This window comes from Pongo pygmaeus, chromosome 11 (genome assembly GCF_028885625.2).
Source record: "Pongo pygmaeus isolate AG05252 chromosome 11, NHGRI_mPonPyg2-v2.0_pri, whole genome shotgun sequence".
Taxonomy (NCBI): Eukaryota; Metazoa; Chordata; class Mammalia; order Primates; family Hominidae; genus Pongo; species Pongo pygmaeus.
Genome location: NC_072384.2, coordinates 69422719 through 69447570, shown reverse-complemented (window position 1 = coordinate 69447570; position 24852 = coordinate 69422719). Strand labels below are relative to the sequence as shown.

General features: G+C 42.7%; 2 protein-coding genes and 1 long non-coding RNA gene across 13 annotated transcripts in view; 2 read left to right on the top strand and 1 right to left on the bottom strand.

Annotated features, from left to right (window-relative positions):
* Positions 1-15203, bottom strand: part of UBR3 (ubiquitin protein ligase E3 component n-recognin 3) — a 256230-nt gene extending 241027 nt beyond the window's left edge. For all 4 annotated transcript variants that reach the window (XM_054476978.2, XM_054476980.2, XM_054476979.2 and 1 more), the window contains exon 1: positions 14581-15203. In XM_054476978.2, the coding sequence (XP_054332953.1) occupies positions 14581-15125 (545 nt within the window). In that variant the 5' untranslated portion in view covers positions 15126-15203. The remainder of the gene's footprint in view (positions 1-14580) is intronic.
* Positions 871-5191, top strand: LOC134737737 (uncharacterized). Its single transcript, XR_010122931.1, has 2 exons — positions 871-1010; positions 4515-5191. It is a non-coding gene; the product is annotated as an uncharacterized LOC134737737 (long non-coding RNA).
* A 1943-nt stretch (positions 15204-17146) lies between the features above and the next one.
* METTL5 (methyltransferase 5, N6-adenosine) overlaps positions 17147-24852 on the top strand; it is a 23768-nt gene continuing 16062 nt past the window's right edge. For 3 of the 8 annotated variants that reach the window (XR_010122930.1, XR_010122929.1, XM_063648297.1), the window contains exons 1-4: positions 17832-18119; positions 20549-20663; positions 21334-21515; positions 22965-23047. Coding sequence is in view for 6 of the 8 variants with exons in the window: in XM_063648297.1 (XP_063504367.1) it covers positions 18011-18119; positions 20549-20663; positions 21334-21515; positions 22965-23047 (489 nt within the window). In the remaining 2 variants the exon portion in view is untranslated. Of the gene's footprint in view, positions 18120-20548; positions 20664-21333; positions 21516-22964; positions 23048-24852 lie in introns of all 8 variants that reach the window. The other 5 variants (XM_063648296.1, XM_054476977.2, XM_063648294.1 and 2 more) reach the window with 5 other exon arrangements.

Sequence of the window (24852 nt, the reverse complement as noted above, 5' to 3'; positions counted from 1 at the left end):
GGCGGGTAGATCGCCTGAGTTTGAGACCAGCCTGGCCAACGTGGTGAAACCCTATCTCTACTAAAAATACAAAAATTAGCCAGGCGTGGTGGCAGACACCTGTAATCCCAGCTACTCGGGAGGCTGAGGCAGGAGAATCAACTGAACCCAGGAGGCTGAGGTTGCAATGAGCCGAGGTCGTGCCATTGCACTCATTGCACTCCAGCCTGGGCAAAAAGAGTGAAACTCAGTCTCAAAAAAAAAAAAAAAAAAAGTAAAGAGAAAAAAGAAAAGAAATGGAATATGTTAAAACCTTATTCAACAAATGTAACAGTTAAAAAGCTTCCAACAACAAATATTCCAAACCTAGATTGTTTCACGGACAAACTCAATCAAGATATTTAAAAGAGGAATAATGTCATATTCTACACAAACTCTTACAAAATAAAGAGGAGGGTGCCCTTCCCAACTCATTTAGGAAGCCAGCTTTACCCTGAGACCAAAATCAGACAGATATTGCAAAAGAAGAAAACTACAGTACAATATCCCTCTTGACTACAGATACAAAAATCCTCATGTCAAAATACAAGCAACTTAAATCCAGCAATCTATAAAAGGATAATACATCATGACGTGGATTTTATCCCAGAAATGCAAGACTAGTTCCATAGTCAATAATTATTCCATGTGTAATACTAGATAGATAGATGGTGTTATGGTTTGAATATGTGACCTCTCCAAAACTCAGGTTTGCAACTGAATCCCCACTGTGGTGGTATTAAGAGGCAGGGCCTTCGGGGAAGTGATTAAGTCATTAGGGCTCTGCCCTCTCCGATGGATTAGTGCCTTATAAAAGGGCTGGAGAGAACTAGCTCAGGCCCCTTTTGCTTATCTACTCTTCTACCATATGAGGACACAAGATCTGCCCCTTTTGCCCTTTTCACCCTTCCACCATGTGAGGATGCAGCAGAAGGCCCTCACCAGACCCCAAATATGAGTGCTTTGATCTTGGACTTCCCAGCCTTCAAACTGTAAGAAATAATTTCTGTTCTTTATTACTCAGTCTCAGGTATTTTGTTATAACAGCAAAAATGAACTAAGCCAGAAATTGATACGAAGAAATGATGTTGTTGCTCTAATAAATACCTGAAAATGTGGAAGTGGCTTTTGGACTGGGTAACAGGTAGAGGCTGGAGTAGTTTTGAAGTGAATGCTAGGAAAAGCTTAGATTGCCATAAAAGGAGCATTAAGGATAGTTCCAGTGAGGGCTCAAAGGAAGAATGAAATGCTGGTAGAAATATGGATAGTAAAAGCCATTCTGATTATCTCTTAAACAGAAATGAGGAATATCGTATCAGAAAATGGAGGAAAGACCATTCTTTTTACAAAATGGCAAAAAAATTGGCTGAATTGTATCCATGTCCTACTACCTTGTGAAAGGCAAAATTTAAGAGCTATAAACTAGGATATTTAGCAGAAAAAAATCTCTAAGCAAAGTGTTCAGGATACTGCATGGCTTCTCTTGGCTGCTTATAGTAAAATCCAAGGAGAGACAATGAGGTGAAGATGAAATTTATAATCAAAAAAGACATCGAATGTAAAGATTTGGAAAATTCTCAACCAGGCCAGGTAAAGAATAAAAAAGCATGCTTAGGAGAAAAAAATCCAAGGGCGTGGCCAAGGTGTGACTGTTTCATCAAGACAGTGGAAGAATGACCCCAAAAGCTGTTGAGATCTTTGAGACAGCCATACCCACCACAGGCCCAGAATGCTAGGGCCTTGAGGGTAGAACTGTTTCAAGGGAGGGGCCCAGGGTACCTGTGGAGCCTCAGGGCTTGCTGCACAGCACCACCTCAAGTCTCTGCTCCCTGCATTCCAATGCAGTGCTCCTTGCACCCCACCTGTAGTTCAAGTGGGCCCAGACGCTGCTAAGGCTGCCACTCCCAAAGGAACAAGCAGTAAGCAGCCTTCCCAGTGTCCACACGTTGCTAACTCTGCAGGCTGTGGAGGCATGGCTTCCTCCACCTAAATTTCAAAGGATGTACCAGAGAGCCTGAGGCCCAAGCAAAGAACTGTCACAGGGCAGGTCAGCAGCAGAGTCCACACGAAGGCAATCCCTAGTGGAGTCCGTGGTGGGGGGAAGGGGCAGGTCCACCAGAGAGTCTCCACAAGGGCAACACCCAGTAGAGCTGTTGGGGCAGGGTTGCCCCCAAAACCCCAGAACCATAGTCACATAGTCACCAACCTGCAATTCCAGCCTGGGAGAACCACGGGTACCTGATTCCAACCGGTAAGAGGTACAGTGTGAACTGCACCCAAGAGAGGCTACACGGGTGGAGCCACCCGGAGGAGCCTTGTGTCAGAGCAGGAGCACCGTCATCTTGGTCAGACACCGCCACTTTAGTTCCAGCTCCCTTTCTAGCCTCATGCATTTCAAGGAAATAACTTCTCTGCTAACTACAAGCAGCCAGAAAGAGCAGACAGTAAAACACAGATAAGACAGCTCGGGCCCAGCGGGAGGTGGGGGGAAAGTCTCTTGAGTAACTGCCAAACTTCACGCTCATACAATGGGCCCCAGTAAAACTGTGGGCCTTAATAAGCACATTCCTTTCCCTTCAGGTACACTAAGATAGGGAAGCTAAAAGCAGACTCGGGAGGTATGCCTGTAGCTGCAGAAAAAAGTATGGGAACAGACAGACAACTCTCCCTCCCAGATAAGCACAACAGAGAGACACAGAAGCAGTCCAAGCCTCCCACCCTGAATCCTTGAAAACTCTTGGTCTGTAAGACAGTGGGCCTAACTCGGCCAGAAGGTTCCTCTCAGGTTTGTTTTCTCTAAAATAAATCTGTCTTGACCAGCAAGCCACCTTTCGTGTTTCTTTCCCCTTTCTTTAATTCTTAAAGCATGGGGACCCAACCCCCAACACAGTGTGTCCAGAAAGCAAGACAATTATTCTCAAGCCTTAGGATTTAATGTTGTTTGCCTTACTGAGTTTTGCACTTACTTGAGATCTGTCACTCCTCTCTTCTTGCCTGTTCCTCCCTTCATAATGAACACATCTGTGCTTGCCTCTCTCACCATTGCAGTATGTGTGTGTGTGTGTTTTATTTGATGCATAATAGATGTACATAGTTTCTGAGTACATGTAGTAATGTAATACATTCATATAATTTGTAAAGATCAAATCAATGTACTTGGAATACCACCACCTTAAATATTTGTCTTTTTATGCTACAGCCGTTCAAACTCTTCTAGCTATTTTGTAATTTACAATGGATTACTGTAAACTACAGTTACCCTACTGATAGATACTACCTAACATTAGGTCTTATTTCTTCCATCAAACCATGTATTTGTACCCACTAATTAACTTATCTTTATCCCCCTCCTCCTTTCTACCCTTCCCTCTGGTAACCACCAATCTACTCTATATCTTCATGAGATCCACTTTTTTAACTCCCACACATGAGTGAGAACATGTGATATTTGTCTTTCTGCTCTTGGCTTATTTCACTTAACATAATGACCTCCAGTCCCACCCATGTTGCTACAAATGACAAGATTTCATTATTTTTGTGGCTGAATAATATTCCATTGTGCATATATACCACATTTTCTTTATCCATTCTTCCATTGGTGGGCATTTAAGTTGATTCCATATTTTGGCTACTATGAATAGTGCTGCAATAAACATGGGACTTCAGGTCTCTTTTCTATATATTAATTTCCCTTTTTTGGATATATACTCAGTAGTGGAATTACTGGATCACATGGTAATCTATTTTTAGTTTTCTGAGGAACCTCCATACTGTTCTCCACAGTGGCTGTACTATTAATAATTTATATTCCCACCAACAGTGTAGACACTGTGTTTTGAAAGCAGGTAACTTGTTTGACTTCACAGGTTCACAGCTAGAGAGAAATCTGCTACAGGATGAAGCGTATCTTTGAGTCTCACCATATCTGATTGAAATGATGTTTAGATGAGACTCAACTTTAGACTTCTGAGCTGGTGCTAGAACAAGTTAAGACTTCTGGAGCTACTGGAATGGAATGAATGTATTTGTATGTGAAAAGGACATAAACTTTGTGGGGGCGAGGGGCAGAGGCAGAGCACCAGTCTGAACGTGTGTCCCCTACAAAATTCACATTGAAACTTAATCTCCACTGTGGTGGTATTAAGACGCAGAAGACTTTGGGGATGTGATTAAGTCATGAGGGCTCTGCCTTAAGTAAGTGCTGGAGGGAACTAGCTTAGGCCCCGTTTGCCCTCTTCCCCGCTTCTGCCATGTGAGGATGCAAGAAGGCCTCACCAGACACACACACACACTCACAAAAATGCCTTAATCTTGGACTTCCCAGCCTCCAGACTGGAAGAAATAAATTTGTTCTTTCTAAATTACTCCATCTGATGTAACAGCAGCACAAACAGACTAAGATGGATGGCAATTTATATATTCTACCATAAAGTATTCCATTGAATGATTAAACTACAGTTCACTAATCTCATTGTTTCCATTTTTCCCTATTTCAGTGTTACAATGAACATACTTGAACATGTATCTTTCTGCAACCTCCTCATATTTAATGTGATGCCAGTCAACATCTTAACAGAAGTTTTCCAGAGAACTTGACAAGCTCCTGAAATTCAAATGAAAACAGGAACCAAGAACAGCCAAAAATCATTTTGAAGAGTAATAATAAGGAAATCCTGCCATATCAAAATACATTTTAATGTTCTAATAAAGTAGTATGATATTGTTACAAGAGACATATCAATACGATAGAGAACTTAGGACACACATAGGTTTGGTATGTGATACAGGTGACATTATAGATCAATGGAGGAAATAAATGTTCAATAAGTGAATCCTCATATTGAAAAAGATAAAATTAGATCTAGTGATATGGTTTGGTTGTGTCCCCACCCAAAATCTCATCCTGAATTGTAATCCCCATAATCCCCACACGTCAAGGGTGGGATGAGGTGGAGGTAACTGGATGATGGGGATGGTTCGCCCTATGTTGTTCTCATGATAGTGAGTGAGTTCTCACGAGATATAATGATTTTATAAGCATCTGGCATTTCCCCTGCTTGCTTCTCCCCCCTGCTACTCTGTGACTAGGTGCCTTCTACCATGATTGTAAGTTTCCTAAGGCCTCCCCAGCCATGCTGAACTGTGAGTCAATTAAACCTCTTTCCTTTATAAATCACCCAGTCTCTGGCCGTTCTTTTTCCTTTTCTTTTTGAGACGGAGTTTTCCTCTTGTTGCCCAGGCTGGAGTGCAATGGGATGATCGCGGCTCACCGCAACCTCTGCCTCCCGGGTTCAAGCAATTCTCTAGCCTCAGCCCCCCGAGTGGCTGGGATTACAGCCACATGCCACCATACCTGGCTAATTTTGTATTTTTAGTAGAGATGGGGTTTCTCCATGTTGGTCAGGCTGGTCTTGAACTCCTGACCTCAGGTGATTCACCTGCCTCGGCTTCCCAAAGTGCTGGGATTACAGGCGTGAGCCACCGTGCCCGTTCAGGCAGCTCTTTATAGCAGTGTGAAAACAGACTAATACAGACCTCAATCGCATACTACATGTAAAAATAAATTCCAGATGGACAAAAGACTTAAGCGTACAATGAAAAACCTTAAATCTTTCAGTAGAAAACATATAAGCATTTTTTTAAACCAGGGTGAAGAAGATTTCTTTAACAAGATACAAATAATACAAACCTAGAAGAAAAACTACATTTTTAATTTAAAATCATTTACAACAAAATTATGTATTTCAAGGTAAAAAGACAAGACACAAACTAGAAGATGAAATTAGGTATTTATACAACGAAGGATCAGCATCTAGAGTATGAACAGCATTCTTAAAACTCAGTAAAACAGAAAAACCAAACAGGCAAAGAATATGAACCAGCAGTTCACCAAGAAAGAAGCCCAAATGGCCTCAAAACATATGAAAAGATGTTCAACTTTACTAGTCAAGAAAATATAAATTTTAAAAAGATGTTTGTATCCAACAGATCGGTAAAATATTATAAATTTATATATATAACACCAAGTGTCTTTTGGTTTTTAAGTTCTGAAGTACATGTGCAGGATGTACAGGTTACATAGGTGAATGGTTGCTGTGGTGGTTTGCTGCACCTATCAACCCATCACCTAGGTATGAAGCTCAGCATGCATTAGCTATTTTTTCTGATGCTCTCCCTCTCCCCGCCCCCCACCCAACAGGCCCCAGTGTGTGTTGTTCCCCTCCTAGTGTCCATGTGTTCTCATTAACACCAAGTTTCAATAAGCAGAAAAACAAGACCTCAAATTCCTGGTGGGGCCAGGCGTGGTAGCCCATGCCTGTAATTCCAGCACTCTGGGAGGCTGAGGCGGGAAGATCACCTGAGGTCAGGAGTTCCAGACCAGCCTGGCCAATATGGTGAAACCCCCATCTCTACTAAAACTATGAAAATTAGCTAGGCATGGTGGCGGCCGCCTGTAATCCCAGCTACTCAGGCGGCTGAGACAGGAGAATTGCTTGAACCCAGGAGGCGGAGGTTGCAGTGAGCTGAGATAGCACCATTGCACTCCAGCCTGAGTCTGATGAGGACAGAGTGAGTTTCCATCTCAAAAATAAATAAATAAATAAAATTAAATTAAAAATATATATATATATATAGAGAGAGAGAGAGAGAGAGAGGGCGCACACAGGAATTTCAGGAAAATGGTAACGTCTGGAGAGGAAAAGAGAAAGGGAGAGGTGGGTTGACCTTTCTTTGGTTTTTTGACTAAAAGCAACTCTAGAGCAAACATGGCAAAAGGTTAATATATATTCATCTCAATGGTAAGTACAAAGGTACCTGTTATATTACTTTTGTACTTTTCTGTAAATTCAAATTGTTTCATAATTGAAAATAGTTTTAACTGAGTTTTATAATGATTAAAAAATTAGGCCAGGCACGGTGGCTCACGCCTGTAATCCCAGCACTTTGGGAGGCCGAGGCAGGTGGATTGCCTGAGGTCAGGAGTTCCAGACCAGCCTGACCAATATGGTGAAACCCCAACTCTACTAAAAATACAAAAATTAGCCGGACATGGTGGCATGCACCTGTAGTCCCTGCTACTAGGGAGGCTCAGACTGGAGAACTGCTTGAACTCAGGAGGCAGAGGCTGCAGTGAGCCGAGATCATGCAACTGCACTCCAGCCTGGCAACAGAGTGAGACTCCATCTCAAAACAAACAAACAAACAAACAAACAAAATATGAATATTTTAGGTGTAGTATTGGTATTGGGGTTTTGGGGGAGTTGTTTGTTTTTTGCTTTGTTTTCAAGAGATGAGGTCTCTTCATGTTGATGAGGCTGGAGTGCAGTGACCATTCCCAGGTGTGATCATAATCCACTGCAGCCTCTTACTCCCAGGCTCAAGCAATACTCCCATCTCAGCCTCGGGAGTAGCTGGGACTAGAGGTGTGAGCCACCATGCCTGGCATTATTTTTTAATTGTGGTAAAATATAAATAACATAAAATTTACCATTTAAAACCATCTTAAGTGTACAGTTTAGTGGCATTAAGTACATTCACATTGTTTTGCAACCATCACAACCATCGATCTCAAGGACTTTTTCATCTTCCCAAACTGAAACTCTATATCTGTTAAAAAAATAACTCCCCAGTCTCCCCTTCCCTTGGCCTCTGATAATCACTATTCTACTTTCTGTCTGTATGAATTTGACTATTCTGGCACTTCATATAAACAGAAGAATACAAGCATTTGTTCTTTTGTGATGGGCCTATTTCATTTGGCATAAGGTCTTCAAGGTTTATCTACATTGTAACATTCTGTGTCAGAATTTTATTACTTTTTAAGGTTAAATATTCCATTGTACGTATATTCCACATATTGCTTATCCATTCATCTGCTGATGGACATTTGAGTTATGTTTTAGAGTTCACATCTCTTTACTGAGATGCATACTCAAATATTTTTAAATTAAATTATAAGGTATCTGATATTTGCTTCAAAATAGTCCTGGCTAGGACGAAAGAGCAGTGGGACAGGGAGATAAAAGATGAAATGAGATACAACTTTTCACTTATGAGAGCAGCAAAGATCAGAAACACTGATACCACCATATATACTGCCAGAATATGGGCAAACAAACTGTTTCATACATTGTTGGCAGGAATGTAAATTAATTGCTTTGGACAGTTCTATCAAAGTTGAATTTGCACGTTTCCTTCAACCAAGATATAACTTCTAGGAATGTATCCTCATACATAAGCTCACACACATATGAAGAAGTGTATACAAGAATACTGACTGCAACAATATTTACAACAGCCCAAGTCTGGAAACAATTTAAATGTCTATCAGTAGGGAACTGACTGCAAAAATCATAGTACATTACAAAAACATGGAAATACAATGAAATACTATTTAACTTTAAAAATGAAGCAGTTCTACTTTTGAGACAGTATCCATAAATATGTTAAGGGGAAAAAAGCAAGCTACTGAAGAGAGTAACACTATTCAATCAAACATTCAGGTGGTTCAATTTCTGGCTACCACACATCAAAAAACCTAAAAACCTCCCACAACACAGGCCAGGCACCACACTGTGGCTCACGCCTATAATCCCAGCTCTTTGGGAGGCTGAGGCAGGTGGACTGCTTGAAGCCAGGAGTTCAAGACCAGCCTGGCCAACATGGTGAAATACCATCTCTACAAAAAATACAAAAAGAAATTTAGCTGGGTGTGGTGGTGTGTGCCTATAGTCCCAGCTACTTGAGAGGGTGAGGTGGGAGATCACTTGAGCCTGGGAGGTAGAGGCTGCAGTGAGCTGTGGTATCACACTACTGCACTCCGGCCTGGGAGACACTGCGAGAACCTGTCTCTAAAAAAAAAAAAAAAAAAAAATCTAGAAATGCTGGATAAGTTATAACTAATCTCTTTTAAATATATAAGTAAGCTCAAAAGAAAAGGAAATTTCTTACTGAGGGGTAGGATGGAGAAAGGTACCTTTACTTTTTACTTTATCCACTTATTTTTATGTTATAATCAATGTGTATTACTTCTGAAATTAAAGAAGAATGAAAGCACTCTGAAAAAAGCTGCTATGGATTTAATAATCAATGCCACCTCATGAGTAACTAAAGCAATGTAATCTTACAGCAACTTTTCGGGTATAGCAGCCACTTTTTTATCCAATTTAATTCAAAATTACTGACACCTACTAAGTACAAGAGACTTAGTAGGTGCTGGCCTCTGGCTAATAGCAAAATGAGGTCCTTATCTTTTAAGGAGCTTAGAATATGTGAGGAAGAACAAGCAAGGAGACAAAAATATCTGTAATATAGGACAGAACATGAAACTCCTCATTCTCTGCACCAAAATTTGAGAACTAAATGTTTAAAATCCCAGTTTCTGGTTAGTATCCCATCAGAGCCCAAAACCAACTAGTCAGACATTACAGTTGACCCTTGCACAACACTAGTTTGAACTGCAAGGGTCCATTTATACAAGGATTTTTTTAACCAAACATGGATCAAAAATACAGAATTCATGGGATCTGACACTCACATACATGAAGGGCAGACTTTTCATATAAACAGGATTTCAGTATACCCTGGAGGTGGGTATTCTGGAACCAGTCTCCTATGTATACCATATACTGAGGAATGAGTGTATTTTAGACTTTCCATTACAGGTTATTTTGTTTTGTTTCATTTTGTTTTGAGTTCATCCACCCATAAAGCATTTTTTTTTCCAGATGGAGTTTCACTCTCATTGCCCAGGCTGGAGTGCAATGGCGTGATCTTGGCTCACGGTAACCTCCGCCTCCTGAGTTCAAGCGATTCTCCTGTCTCAGCCTCCGGAGTAGCTGGGATTACAGGCATGCGCCATCACGCCCAGATAATTTTGTATTTTTAGTAGAGATGGGGTTTCTCCATGTGGTCAGGCTGGTCTTGAACTCCCGACTTAAGGTGATCCGCCTGCCTTGGCCTCCCAAAGTGCTGGGATTACAGGTGTGAGCCACCACGCCCAGCCCCCATAAAGCATTTCTGACAATGACTGCACTTATTCGCTAGTGGCAAAACTGTAGTTATACATACAGTTTGTTTTTTTTTTTTTCTGAGACAGAGTCACACTCTGTCGCCCAGGCTGGAGTGCAGTGGCGGGATCTCGGCTCACTCCAAGCTCCGCCTCCCAGGTTCACACCATTCTCCTGCCTCAGCCTCCCGAGTAGCTGGGACCACAGGCACCCACCACCACGCCTGGCTAATTTTTTGTATTTTTAGTAGAGACGGGGTTTCACCATGTTAGCCAGGATGGCCTCAATCTCCTGACTTCGTGATCTGCCCACCTCGGCCTTCCAAAGTGCTGGGATTGCAGGCGTGAGCCACTGCGCCCAGCCACATACAGTTATTAGCACACAATTTCCATAGCCTTTGTGATCTCATCCCACAAATGAATCCTCAATTGTTTTCTTCCTTTGGTTTGTATATCTGCTAATACCACCACTTTGATTATATCAATACTACTCAGTCAAAAATAACTAAATCCTCCCCACAGTTCTATAATTGCTAATTTGAAAATTAAATATAAATACAGCTGTGATAGATTCAAGATTCTTCTCCATCTCCAATCAAGAACATCCTACAGGCAATAGTCAGACACTGGTGAAAAGGATTATGGCACAGAAAGATTTATTCTCATTTACTAAGAGCACAAATACAGCAGAAAAAAAGGAATCCTTCCTCTAAAAGTGACTAAACCATGAAATTTACAAACTTTTATGGCAGTTAGAATAAAAACCCCAAAATCAACACACATTCAATCTTTGGCAATCTAAAGGGGTTTTTAAAATGTCAAAAACTTAGAAAAGTTCAAACATTCTGTTCATGCCAGTGTAGTCCAGCTTTGCCTATGAGAACACTGTTATAAGCTGTTGATGATTTCCAGTTCTTAAAAGGTTCCAGAGGCAGTCTTTTAGGTTGCAGAGCTGGTCAACATCACCTATTTCTCTTGAGGCAGTAAATTAGTTGTATAGCCCAGAAAAATTACTCTATCCAATCCAAGCAGTTAGAAAAAATTCAGAGTAATCACATGGCCACAATACTGTTTATTGTTCAATCTTGCCCTTTAAACTAGACATGGCAACTGCTGACACATACAAGCAATAGCTCTGGTTTCAGACAGAGATAATAATAAATCTTTAAATATTATGTATCCGGCCAGGTGTGGTGGCTCATGCCTGTAATCCCAGCACTTTGGGAGGCTGAGGCGGGTGGATCACCTAACGTCAGGAGTTCAAGACCAGCCTGACCAACATGGAGAAACCCTGTCTCTACTAAAAATACAAAATAAAAAAAAAAAAAAATTAGCCGGGTGTGGTAGTGCATCCCTGTAATCCCAGCTACTTGGAAGGCTGAGGTAGAGAATCACTTGAACCCGGGAGGCAGAGGTTGTGGTGAGCCAAGATCGTTCCATTGCACTCCAGCCTGGGCAACAAGAGCAAAACTCTGTCTCAAAAAAAAAAAAAAAATATATATATATATATAAAATGTATCAATTCATAGAGGGTTGCCAGACTGGGAAAATAATACTTACCTATGAGACACCAGTAAAAGCAAATACCACGAGGTTAGGATGTTGACTATCTATAGCCTGGATGCCCTAAAACTGTATGAATACCTTCAAAGAAACTCACTGACATATTTCTGGTAGTACACTGAAGCATCACAAGCAATCAGACCTGCATCTCATCCACGAAAACCTGATAATTACCACTGTATTCCAAAAGTCAGGAAAGAATCAATGTTATTTCCTACCTTCAGGTTCTCTGGAGGCTTTCCTAAATGCTAACCCAGTCCAAGAAGTAAAAATGTCTAAATATCAGTAAAGGATTGCTCCAACTCCTGTTTTGATGTGCCTCTTTAAAACAAAAACAAACAAAAAAGTTTAAAAAGAAAGAAACAAAGGCCCAAATAAGAATAGCATATTAAGGAAGAAAAAAAAAAAAAAGATAAAACATAGAATTGAAAAGAAAAACCAGTAAGAATGCTATTTAGTAGGGGCAGTAAAGAGAAATGGTTGATTAGTCTGGCTCTGGAGCCCTGGAGCCAGCATGCCTAGCTTACTGCCTGTGTGATCTTGAGCAAGTTTTTTAACTCTGCCCTACTTTCCTCTTCTGTACAATGAGAATAATAAAAGTAACAATCTCAGAGTCAAAGAATAAACAAGTTAAATCACATAAAACAGCTAGAATTTGGCCACTTTTAACCAAACAGATAAAAGTCCAAAATTTTACTACTACTCTGTTGATGAGGCTGTTGGAAAACAGGCACTCATACAGTAATTAGTACTAAGCCTTAGGGAGGGCAATTTGGAAATCACACTTTTGAGAATTTATCCCACTGACTCTCTTGACCAGGTGGGGAAAAGACAGATACACCACGTTTTTAATTTTATACTGGAAAGCCAAATGCCCATGAAGAGACATTAAATCAAGAATGGCAAATTCACACACACACACACAAAAAAAAATTAAAATAAAAATAAAAAAAGAAATTAAAGAATGGCAAATTCAAAACATGGAACACTATGCAGCAGTTTTTTTTAAAAAATAGAATGACGACACTAATTTTTTAATAAGAAAAATACATCTAAGATAACTAAAAAATGCAAGATGTAGAACAGTGGAAAGTATGTAACCCTTTGCATAAAAAGAGACTGAAAAACTAGGAAACATCCTTGCTTGTTCTGCACTAAGAGAAACTAAGCGGGAAGGAACTGGACAGATAGAAGACTAGATAGGAGAAAAACTTCCAACTGTGTGTGTGTGATTTTTTAGCTATATATTTTACCTATTCAAATATTAAATTTTAAAAAGTACTTTTAAAGTGTCAGAGATACAGTTCAAGAACTCAAATGTTGGCCGTGCGCGGTGGCTCACGCCTGTAATCCCAGCACTTGGGAGGCCGAGGCGGGCGGATCACCTGAGGTCGGGAGTTCAGGACTAGCCTGACCGACATGGAGAAACCCTGTCTCTACTAAAAAAATACAAAATTAGCCAGGCGTGGTGGTGCATGACTGTAATCCCTGCTACTTGGGAGGCTGAGGCAGGAGAATCGCTTGAACCCAGAGGGCGGAGGTTTCAGTGAGCCGAGGTCGCGCCATTGCACTCCAGCCTGGGCAACAAGAGCGAAACTCCGTCTCAAAAAAAAAAAAAAAAAACTCAAATGTTAGCTGCAATTATGTTATTATTATTAGCAAATTCAAAATACCTCCTTTCTGAAGACTTTTTCTTACTCCCTCTGCACAGAAACCTCATCTCCCTCCTCTAGCTACCAAGTTATTGTTTAAGGAATTTATTACTTTCTACTCCAGTGCAAGTAGAGTAAGAGGTTGGTCAATGTTTCATTCATTTTTAATATCCAAGAAGCCTTGCTTGCGCATAGTAGGTACAAACATTTTGGAGTAACAGTAACCTTACAAGTACTCCGAAGAAAAAGGTGACCATTTATAAAAAGATTGTACTCTGTCATTAATCCTAAGACCTGAAAATTGAAGAAGTTTAATAACTGATAGCAACTTGTAGTTGCTAATATTCTTTCAACTACTGCCCATCCAAAATCGCCCCTTTCACTTTTTCCTTTTTTCTCAGACTGTTCCTGACATTGACATCATGTTCCAAGCCACGACCCTACATGTACCAACTCTCTGTAACTCACTGCAAACTCTGAAATGTCTTTTCTCATAAGTCCCAACATCTGGTGTACCGCTTCTGTCAAAAGGGCATTTGTTGTCTCCTCTTAGATAGAGGTTCACATATCAGTGAGTGAACAAAGTGCCCTTAACTGGAGAAGACCTAACACTTGATTCGTGGTTCGCTCAGTATTTTGTTTGTTCTCCTGGTATGGAGGGTATTCTGTAACTGACTGCTCAGTAGCCCAATTCTAAATGTCATTCCAGCATACCAAATACTCCACTGACAGCTCAACAGTCACTTTTCATGCAGGCCCCTCCCCTTCCCTCCTCCCTCAACCCTCAAGAGCTCCTTCTCTCATACTGACAGACACACTGGCAGTTCAGAAGACCTTTTCCTCAAGCGTCCTTCCCTGCACGTACAAGACCACCTCCCCAGCTCTCATCATCCCGCGAGCCAATACGGTCCCCAATAACATCCCCTCCCAGCCAATCCAAATCACAACCTAAGTCTCTTCCCAAGAACCAGGCTTTACAGCCTTTCCCAACAAGTACACACTTGACAGCTCGACACAAGCTTCCGCAAAAATCCTTTCCCCTCACTCCTCTCCTACCCCATACACTGGCTCTTTTCTCGCTATCATTTACCCACCCTGGCTTCCCCAAAATTCACAGCCCGGTTTTCTAAACATGCTCTCCGCTCTCCTCTCCCCTCTTTCTCCTCCCCACCCTCTTTCCACCGCTGACAGCTCAGTCACCTCCATCCCCCTGTGGCTGCACCCTCCCCCGCACCCTCCCCTTGACAGCTCAGAGTGGGCTCCCAGTGCTCCGCTCCAGGCCCTCCCGCGACGTCCCCGGCCCAGGGTCGCCTCGCTCGCGGGGAGGGCTCCACTCACCCGCTCTCCCGCATCACGTTGCTGTCCCCGCAGTCGCAGGCGCCCCCAGCCTGGCTGCGGAACATGTTGAAGTCGTGTCCGGTGTGGTCGCCCTGGTGGAAGCACTCGGCGCACAGCGACATGCAGGGCGAGATGCCGCACGTCCGGCAGCGGTAGGCCACGAAGTTGGCTGTCCAGACCAGGCCGCAGAGCGCCGCGGGATCGTAGGCCCGCACCGCCGCGCAGAACTCGTCATAGCCGCCGCCGCCCGCCAGAAGGCACTTACACCACTCCAGGGCCTCCTCCTCGGCCGCCCCCGGACCGCCCCCGCCTCCGGCCGCCGCCGCGTCCTCGCTGCCAGCAGCCGCGGCCAGCGGCCGCTCGGCGCTCAGCACCCGCTCCAGCAGCGCCTGCAGCTCCTCAGCACCTGCGCGGTTGTCCGGCCGGCTGAGGGCCGCCTTGAGGTGCGCGGCGGTGGCCGCCTTGTCTAGGGCCAGACCCGACGCGGGCAGCTCGGGCTGTGACGGCTGCTGGCCCCCGACGGCCGCAGCGGCCGCCGCCGCCATGATGAGAGCTCAGAATTTGGAGAGTCCAGGGCCAGCGGCTCCTCCAGGGAGAGTGAGGGAATAGACTGCTGCGATTGCTCGGCCCGCCCAACTCTCGCGATACCCGGAGCGTCCGCGCTCCTCCGCCCGCAGCCCCGCCCCTACACACGCCCCCTCGGGCTGCAGAGCCTTCCTCCCGCCTCTCTCTCCTGGGCGCCTCCGGACCAAGTTAGGCTCCCAACTTTCTAAGTTAAGAGCTACTGAAATAAAGGACTCACCTTATAGGAAATCTTTAATAAGGGCAATTATTTCTTTATTTGCACAGACTACAGGAATTATTCACATCATCTTCCAGATGTACTTTAGGCATCTGCATTTTGTTTGAGATGTACATTCCTACTGTTATCAAAGTCCAGCGGGCGACTGAGTGAGACCCCAACTTAAGGAAAACAAAAACTGTAGGAAAAGCAATCCAAAGAAGAACAGAAGGCCGGGCGCGGTGGCTCACGCCTGTAATCCCAGCACTTTGGGAGGCCGAGGCAGGCAGATTACTTGAGGTGAGGAGTTTGAGATCAGCCTGGCTGACATGGTGAAACTCTGTCTCTACTAAAAATACAAAAATTAGCCGGGCATGGTGGCGCACGCCTGTAATCCCAGCTACTCGGGAGGCTGAGGCAGGAGAATCGCTTGAACCCAGGAGGCGGGGGTTGTAGTGAGCCGAGATCGCGCCACTGCACTCCAGCCTGGGTGACAAAGCGAGACTCCGTCTCAAAAAACAACAACAAAGAGGAACAGGGGTGTTTCCAATCCATAACCTTGTGTTTGAAATGAGTGAAACATAATTAAAACAGGTTATTCCTGGTCTTCTACATTAGTTAAGTATGTCACGATCATCATATAACAGTGATAAGTTAAATTTGCTCAATAATTTTATGAATCACTAAATTATAAACTAAATAAAACTTTATGTGTTAACTTTACATGCTAAAACTTTGTATGTTTTAACTCATTTGATTCTCATAACAGATAACTTTGAATTCTACTATTCCTAGGAAGTAGCAGCCTCAGACACTTCTCTACTTCGTCATCGTCCATTCACTCTTTTTCTTCTTCCTTTAATAATGCAAAGAGGAAACGCAATCCTGCAATCCTTTTACTTAACCACTGGATCCTGCCTTCTCAGGATCCCAACTCCATCCAATATGCTCTGGTATTTTAACCTCTCTCTTTCTATTAGCTCAATTCTTGTCAGAATTTGTCTCCTCCTGTCTTAAAAAGAATTGAAAAAATAATAAAAGTTTCCCCCATTACTAAGCATCCAACCGTTCTCTTCTCTTCCTAGGCCACCTGTCTCTTTCTCTTTCTTTTCTTTTTTTTTTTTTTTGAGACAGGGTCTCACTGTCGACCAGACTGGAGTGCAGTGGCGCAATTTCAGATCACTGGAAGCTTTGCCTCCCGGGCTCAAGCGATTTTCCCACCCCAGCCACCCGAGCAGGGGGGACCACAGGCTCGCGCCATCAGACCCAGCTAATTTTTGTATTTTTAGTAGAGACAGGGTCTCCTTATGTTGCCCAGGCTGGTCTCAAACTCCCGTCTCAAGCAATCCGCCCATCTCGGCCTCCCAAAATGCTGAGATTACAGGGGTTAGCCACCGCGTCCGGGGCCACGTTTAATTGTTCACATTTACTCTTTCTTCTTCCTAAATTTCCATTCGCTCCACAATCTGCTACAACTTGGTTTCTGCTCCTACTTTATGAAGCCCGACCTCTTTCCAGTATTTGACACCACTACCTATTCTTTCATTTTCATTTCCAGTGTCTTTTTTTTTTTTTTTTTTTTTTTGAGACGGAGTCTCGCTCTGTCTCCCAGGCTGGAGTGCGGTAGCGCGATCTCGGCTCACTGCAAGCTCCGCCTCCCGGGTTCACGCCATTCTCCTGCCTCAGCCTTCCGAGTAACTGGGACTACAGGCGCTCGCCACCAAGCCCGGCTAATTTTTTTGTATTTTTAGTAGGGACAGGGTTTCACCGTGTTAGCCAGGATGGTCTCGATCTCCTGACCTCGTGATCCGCCCGCCTCGGCCTCCCAAAGTGCTGGGATTACAGGCGTGAGCCGCCGCGCCCTGCCTCTCCACTATCTCTTCTTTGGGTTTCTTTGACATCACCACTCCTGTGAGAATTGCAAGTGACACAAATGACCTAAAAATTGGGAAACAAAGTTACAATAAAATAAGGCATGAGAATGGAGAAGGAGGTAAAGGTGAATGGAGATCTCTACTTTTTGAGCCGAGACTTGGGAAACAAGAAGAGTCACTCTGGGCCATACAACAAAGTGACTGTGACTTTCTCTCCCGCATCCCTTTCACTCTGTCTTTCCCCATCGTTTGAGGGCCCGCAGGTACTCATGGCAAACTAGAGGGTAATGAGCACGCGACAGGCGGCGAGGACTGGCCGTGGGTCAGCGAGTAGCGCAGGCTTTGCAGGCGGAGGGGATGGGGCAATGAGGCCCCCAGGTGGCCAGCGAAACCCCGGCTCAAGACAAACGTTGCAGCTCGGCGCCGGGCCGCTGGGCGGCGAACGCGTGCGCGCGTACAGCCTGGCGCTTCCGGCCCCGGCCGAGGTGCGGGTCGCCTCCAGAGGGGCGTGGTAGTGGCGCGAGGGATTCTGGGGCTGCTCCAGCTACGCGCCGCCGCCGTCTCCTTGGGCGGCTTGGGTTACCCGGGAGGTGGGTCAGAGGCTTGTCCCGTATCCTGCGTCCGGGCGTCTCCTTAGGGCGCGTCTTCGGGTCCGGCCAGCGGTGCTGAAAAAGGGGAGAAGGTTGGGGGTAGGGAGGAAAGAAGATCCCAGTTCAATAGATTTCTCCGCAGATCCTGTGCCTTCAAATCCTACGAGTCCATACTTTAAAACAAAATGAAGAAAGTAAGGCTTAAGGAACTAGAGAGTCGCCTGCAACAAGTGGATGGATTCGAAAAGCCCAAGCTACTTCTAGAACAGTATCCTACCAGGCCGCACATTGCAGGTAGGGCGGCTGGTTCACCACGCCCCGGTTTTCGGCGTTAGTCCAGTCTACTCTGTGATAAAAATAGAACAGTTATTTGGATACAGAGAATGTCTAGAGAAATTCTGCCCTAAGATCACCTATCGCGTTAGAGAGGTCTTCCTTGACACTGCAGCTCAAGGCACACCCTCCACAGACACACACACTATCGTTTTACTGTCGAGTTTTCTGCATATCCCTTAACACTGCCAGACATCTTTTTAATGTGTTTTTTTCTCTTCTCACATTACAATCTATTTGAGGACAAGGAATTTGTTAGTCTTGTTGATACTTGAATTCCCAGTGCCCAGAAGAGTCGCTGGTACTATTTAGGAGCTCAGTAAACATTTACTAAATAAGGATCAATTTCCCATTGCTACTAATTGCCTACGCAAGGATTCTTGTGCTATACTCTGCCCTAGAAATGAATACCAGAGTTGATAGTGGAATGATAGTTTAACAAAATCAGAGTATGTGCTGTGTAAAGATGAGCATGCAAATTTTAACAGATTTTCTGAGCATTAGCATTGTTGCTTCATGCCAGACATTGATACTGGGAGTACAAGAGAGAATACAGGAAAACATATATTTATGTTACCGAAGTCATTGGGAAGCCTTAGGGGAAAAAAAATTTATTATTATTATTTTTTGAGATAAGGGTCTCTGTTACCCAGGCTGGAGTGCAGTGGCATGATCACGGCAACTGCAGCCTTGACCTCCAGGACTCAAGTGATCCTCCTACCTGAGCCTCCCGAGTAGCTGGGACTACAGACAGGCACCATCATGCCTGGCCAATATTTTTTACTTTTTGTAGAGACAGCGTCTTGCTATGTTGCCCAAGATGGTCTCAGACTCCTGGGCTGAAGCGATCCTCCCACCGGGGCCTCAAGAAGTGCTGCGATTACAGGCATGAGCCACTGAGGCTGGCCCCTTGGGAAAATTAATTTTCTGAGAGTACCTGCAAGGAGTTTTTTCCAGTTCCAAAATAGTTGTTTCTAAGTTGCCAATGAAAGTCAAGGAGAATACATGTGTATTTACACTTAACTCCAAGATACTGTCATGATTCCAACCAAAAATTCACACAAAACTACTGTCTAGGTTAAGACCAATTTTCTCAAATAATGACTTACTAGTCTTCTGACTGTAGGTTTTTTTAGTGGAATCCAGTTTAAAAAATAATAACAATTTGGCCAAGTACAGTGACTCACCCCTATAATGCCAGCACTTTGGGAGACCAAGGCAAGAGGATGACTTGAGCCCAGGAGCTCAAGATCAGCCTGGGCAACACAGTGAGACCCCAGCTCTTACAAAAAAAAAAAAAAAAAAAAAATTAGCCCGGTGTGGTAGTATGTGCCTATAGTCCCAGCTGCTGTTACTAAGGCAGGAGCATTGCTTGAGCCCTGGAGTTTCAGGCTGCAGTGAGCTCAATCCACCACTGCACCCCAGCCTGGGTGATAGAGATAGCCCCTGTCTCTGAAAAAAAAACAACAACAAAAATCCTCTGGATCCGCAGGTATCAGTGGCCAACAGCCCTTGCTGGGTTAGGTATCTTCAGGGAAATATCGGTGGTGGTGGTATTCATGTTTGACCTTCAGTGTATCTAACACCCAGTAGTTCTATTATCAGGTCTCATTTGTAGATTATGAATATATATGTCTGTAGATCATATGTGTCTAAAGGCTACATTGTGGAGCTTATGGTGCTTGTGTTCTGGTGACAAACTTGTTAAAACAAAGTTCTGTGGCTAGGCACAGTGGCTCATGTCTGTAATCCCAACAATTCGGAAGGCCGGGGTGGGAGGATCGCTTGAGCCCTGGAGTTTGAGACCAGCGTGGGCCATATAGTGAGAACCTGTGTTTAAAAAAAAAAAGGTTCTATGTCTTTGTGATGCTAATGCTTGTTTGATAGTGGTTCCTAGTCTTATAGATTTCACAGATAAGTAAAATTTCAAAAAACAATTTTGGAAATTGATAGAGTTGCCAAATTTATGTTGACAAAAAAGGATTTTTTTAAAAACTATTTACTCTTACCATTCTTTCATAAAAATATTTCAGCATCAAAGAAAGAACCGATATGAGTATATGGCAATGTTTTTAACAAGCTGAGGAAAAACTAAACATTTCGACTTTTTTTTTCTTATTTTACATCAGAGACTGGTCACAGTTTTGTCATTCTTGGCATTGCTAGCAGAGACTATTTTTTGAGAAACACTGGTGGGTATTAGCTTCCTTTATGGTGCCTCTTACTACATACCAAATTATTACACCTTATCTTTTAAAAAAATAATCTGGAATGGCATTTGGGGAGGACTAAGTAATGCAACACAAGAAATTATTTTAGAAAGAGTCATTTGCACAAATTAGATTTTAGTCACCAGCTTGCTTATTCTTTTTTTTATTTTTATTTTTTAGCATGTATGCTCTATACAATCCATAACACTTATGATGACATTGAAAATAAAGTCGTTGCAGATCTAGGATGTGGTTGTGGAGTACTTAGCATCGGAACTGCAATGTTAGGAGCAGGGTACGTAATGCAATGTATGCTATTTGGGTATTGGGTGGCTTTAATAAGGAGCATCAATGGGATTAACTGAATTATATTTATGAGACTCCACAGAATGAGATACAGGGAGCAAAAATCGGATACTGAATACATTTTGAATGGGCAGAAGATCTAAACAAACTACAAAAATTAAATAAAATTGGTGAAAGCAGCCGTTCCTTTTATACAAACCTGAGTTTCCAACCCCTACCAGGTTTGGAAATTATGCTGTTACACTTGACTGGGCACAGTGGCTCACGCCTGTAATCCCAACACTTTGGGAGGCCAAGGTGGGCAGATTACTTGAGCCCAGGAGTTTGAGACCAGCCTGGGCAACATGGTGAACTCTCATGTCTACAAAAAATACAAAAATTAGCTGGATGTGGTGGCGTGCGCCTGTGGTCGCAGTTACTTGGGAGGCTGAGGTGGGAGGATTGCTTGAGCAGTGCAAGATGGCACCACTACACTCACCTGGGTGGCACAGCAAGATCCTGTCTGAAAAAAGAAAAAAAAAAAGAAGAAAACACTCACTCTTACTTTACTAATTGGGTTAAAAGATGTAAGGTAAAAAAAAAAGAAACAGCTAATTTTGGTTTTGTTTTTACTTGGGAGCTATAAGTCGCCACTCTTTGTGTGCGTTTTGTATTTACAGGTTGTGTGTTGGATTTGACATAGATGAAGACGCATTGGAAATATTTAATAGAAATGCAGAAGAGTTTGGGTTAACAAATATTGACATGGTTCAATGTGATGTGTGCTTATTATCTAACAGAATGTCCAAGTCATTCGATACAGTAATTATGAATCCTCCCTTTGGGACCAAAAATAATAAAGGTTTGTAACAAGAATCGGGTATATTGGTATATTTATAGAAAAGATTTTAAAACCATTTTTAAGGCCAGGCGCAGTGGCTCAGGCTTGTAATCCCAGTGCTTTGCGAGGCTGATACAGGAGGATCCTTTGGGGCCAGGAGTTGGTAGCCATCCTGGGCAACATAGTTAGACCCTGCCTCTACACACACACACACACACACACACACAAAAATTTTAATTTCCCAAGTGTGGTGGTGCGCCTATAGTCCTAGCTACTCAGAAGGCTGAGGTAGGAGGATCACCTGAGCTCAGGTATTCAGGGCTGCCATGAGCTATGAATGTGCCACTGCACTCCAGCCTTGGTAACAGCAAGACCCTGTCTAGAAAAAATTAAACAAAAATAAAAACCATTTTTATCACTGTTTGGGCTAAGTGATTTTATCACTCTTCATTAAATAAACCAAGACTAAGTGATTTTATTGCTCTTCATTAAGTAAACCAATCTCTTATTTGTATAGTTCTTATAATTTACATTTCAATTTGTTTAATGCTTGGCTAAGAAACTGAGGTTTTCAACTTTCGTTTTTACCAATTTGTATTAAGTAAACAAAGAGAGTCATGTCATTTATTGTATATCTCCCATTTGCTTTCAGGAATAATTTGCCTAACCCTTATGAATGAATATGAAACATAGAACAATTTCATACTTTTAGAATCTGTTTTTTAATGTCTTAACAGACCCAAGGGTTTCTACATGTGCCCATCAGTAACAGTGACTCACTGTGGCTGTTAATTTTGTGTGTACTGTGGGCAAGGAGGTTAGGAAGTCAGTGAGGGTAGGAAAAGACATGCATAGTTTGGCTGGGCGCGGTGGCTCACGCCTATAATCCCAGCACTTTGGGAGGCTGAGGTGGGCGGATTACCTGAGGTCGGGAGTTTGAGACCAGCCTGACCAACATGGAGAAACCCCGTCTCTACTAAAAATACAAAATGAGCCGGGCGTGGTGGCACATGCCCGTAATCCCAGCTACTAGGGAGGCTGAGGCAGGAGAATCACTTGAATCTGGGAGGCGGAGGTTGCAGTGAGCTGAGATCATGCTATTGCACTCCAGCCTGGGCAACAAGAGCGAAACTCAAAAAAAAAAAGACATGCATAGTTTAAAAAGTACCCTGCCCCCACCAAGATGATTCTGAATAGTACGCTATGCATTTCCTTCTCCCATTTTTGAAGTCATTAATGTTGGAATATAATATTAACATTTTTACTTTATCCTTATTTAACCAAGACAGTATAATTCTTTTTATTCTACCAGCCTTAAAATAATATTTTGATAGTTTATTTGTACCCTTATTGCTGAAAGATTTCAAGGTGGCTATTTTGAAGTTTGGAAGAAAATGTTTCTAAATCCTACTAACTTAATCTTCTATTTTGAGAAGAAGTAAATAGGAGCTTTTTTTCTACTCTTCACAGGGACAGATATGGCTTTTCTAAAGACTGCTTTGGAAATGGCAAGAACAGCAGTATATTCCTTACACAAATCCTCAACTAGAGAAGTAAGTTCAAATCATTTGGTATTCTGTGGCATTTATTTTTAAATTCATGCAGTGTTTTTAGGATTTGCTGTGAATACTAGATACCACAGTATCTATTTCTCCTGACCTTTTTGATATCTAAAACTTAGGAACTAAATTTTCCGCTTAACCAGCTAGCATCTGATTGGCCTTTTTCCAGGCTATAAGACTTATTTCCTCAAAGATTTTTTTCAGACAGGAACTGTTGCCAGAGGAGAGACTATAACTCAGGAGTGGAAAAGTGTGTTATAACTAGGATTACTGTATGTTTTGGTTTCTCTGAGTAAGTCTTAGTTGATCCCTTTTGTCCCATTGTCCTGGTGTGGCCTGATGTACTTAAGGGAGGCAGTAAGGCCAGGTTTTCAGAACACTGAGCCTGGAGCTAAACAGATCTGAGTTCAGAAATCACCAATTCTTACTTTTGCAGCATATAACACATGAAGAGGTGTATAAGTTGTATTCCAGGAAACTGGGGGGAGGGGCAGTACATTTTTTTAGTGTCAGTATAACAAAATGGTTATGAACAGAGATTCTGAAGCCAGACCAGACTCTCTGGGTTCAGATCCAAGTTCTGCTGCCTCCCAGCTGTTTTCTTGGTCAAGGTAATTGAGATTTTGTCATCTATACTATCCTCACCTGTACTCTAAGTGTAAGGGACTGAGAGTACCAATTGTACTTCATAAGAATTGTGAGGATTACATGAGTTAATATTTACAAAGCACTTAGATCAGTGTCTGACATTGTAATTGCTATGTGTTAGCTATTATTATTTAAATCATACATGTATTCAAAGATTTTAAAGTGCTTTTGTAGGAAAAATACTTAATTCATGTAAATACAGTGTATAAGAACCCAGTTGGAAATAATACATTCTAGTTACATGGTAATCTGATAACCTTTTAAAAAGCATAAAATATAACAGCTAAAAAGAACTATACTGCTAATAATAAGTAGTGGTACATGTAGGCAAGCAACAGGACACAACATAGCTAGTAAATAAATCCTCACTCACTATATATGAAAGCAAACACCAGTAAACATTGGTATCCAAACCTGTGTCCCCAAGAACCCCCTCAGGTTTGATGATTCACTAGGAAATCTCATAGGACTCAGTCAGCATGTAGTCTTATTCATGGCTATGATGTATTACAGTGAAAAGATATAGAGCAAAATCAGCAAAGAGAAAGGTGCATTAGGCAGAGAATGGGGGAAACCAGGGCCAAGCTTCCAGAGTCTTCTGCCAGTGGAATAACACAGGACACACTTAATTTTCCCAGCATGAATTATTGATAACAGACGTGAAACATTGCAAACCAGGGAAGCTCATCAGAGACTCAGTGCCCAGGGCTTTTATTAGGGACTGATCATGTAGACAATTCCCTTTCTGACACATACCCAAATTCTAGACGCCCAGTAGGAAAACAGGTGTTCAGCATAAACAGTGTTAGGCACAGTGAGACACTATTATTAAGGGAGTAGGGAGTGGGAACCTTCCCAAAATCTAAGTGCCCGGTCTCCAGCCAAGGGCCAAACTAAGCAGGCCTTTCTAAGGATAAGCAGCCAGGCCTGTTGTGAACTCTGTTCTGCACAGCTTGGCATAACATGAATTTTTTTTTAATTATACTTTAAGTTCTAGGATACATGTGCACAACATGCAGGTTACATAGGTATACATGTGCCATGTTGGTTTGCTGCACCCATCAACTTGTCATTTACATTAGGCGTTTCTCCTAATGCTATCTCTCCCCCAGCCCCCCACCCCCCAACAGGCCCCCGTGTGTTATGTT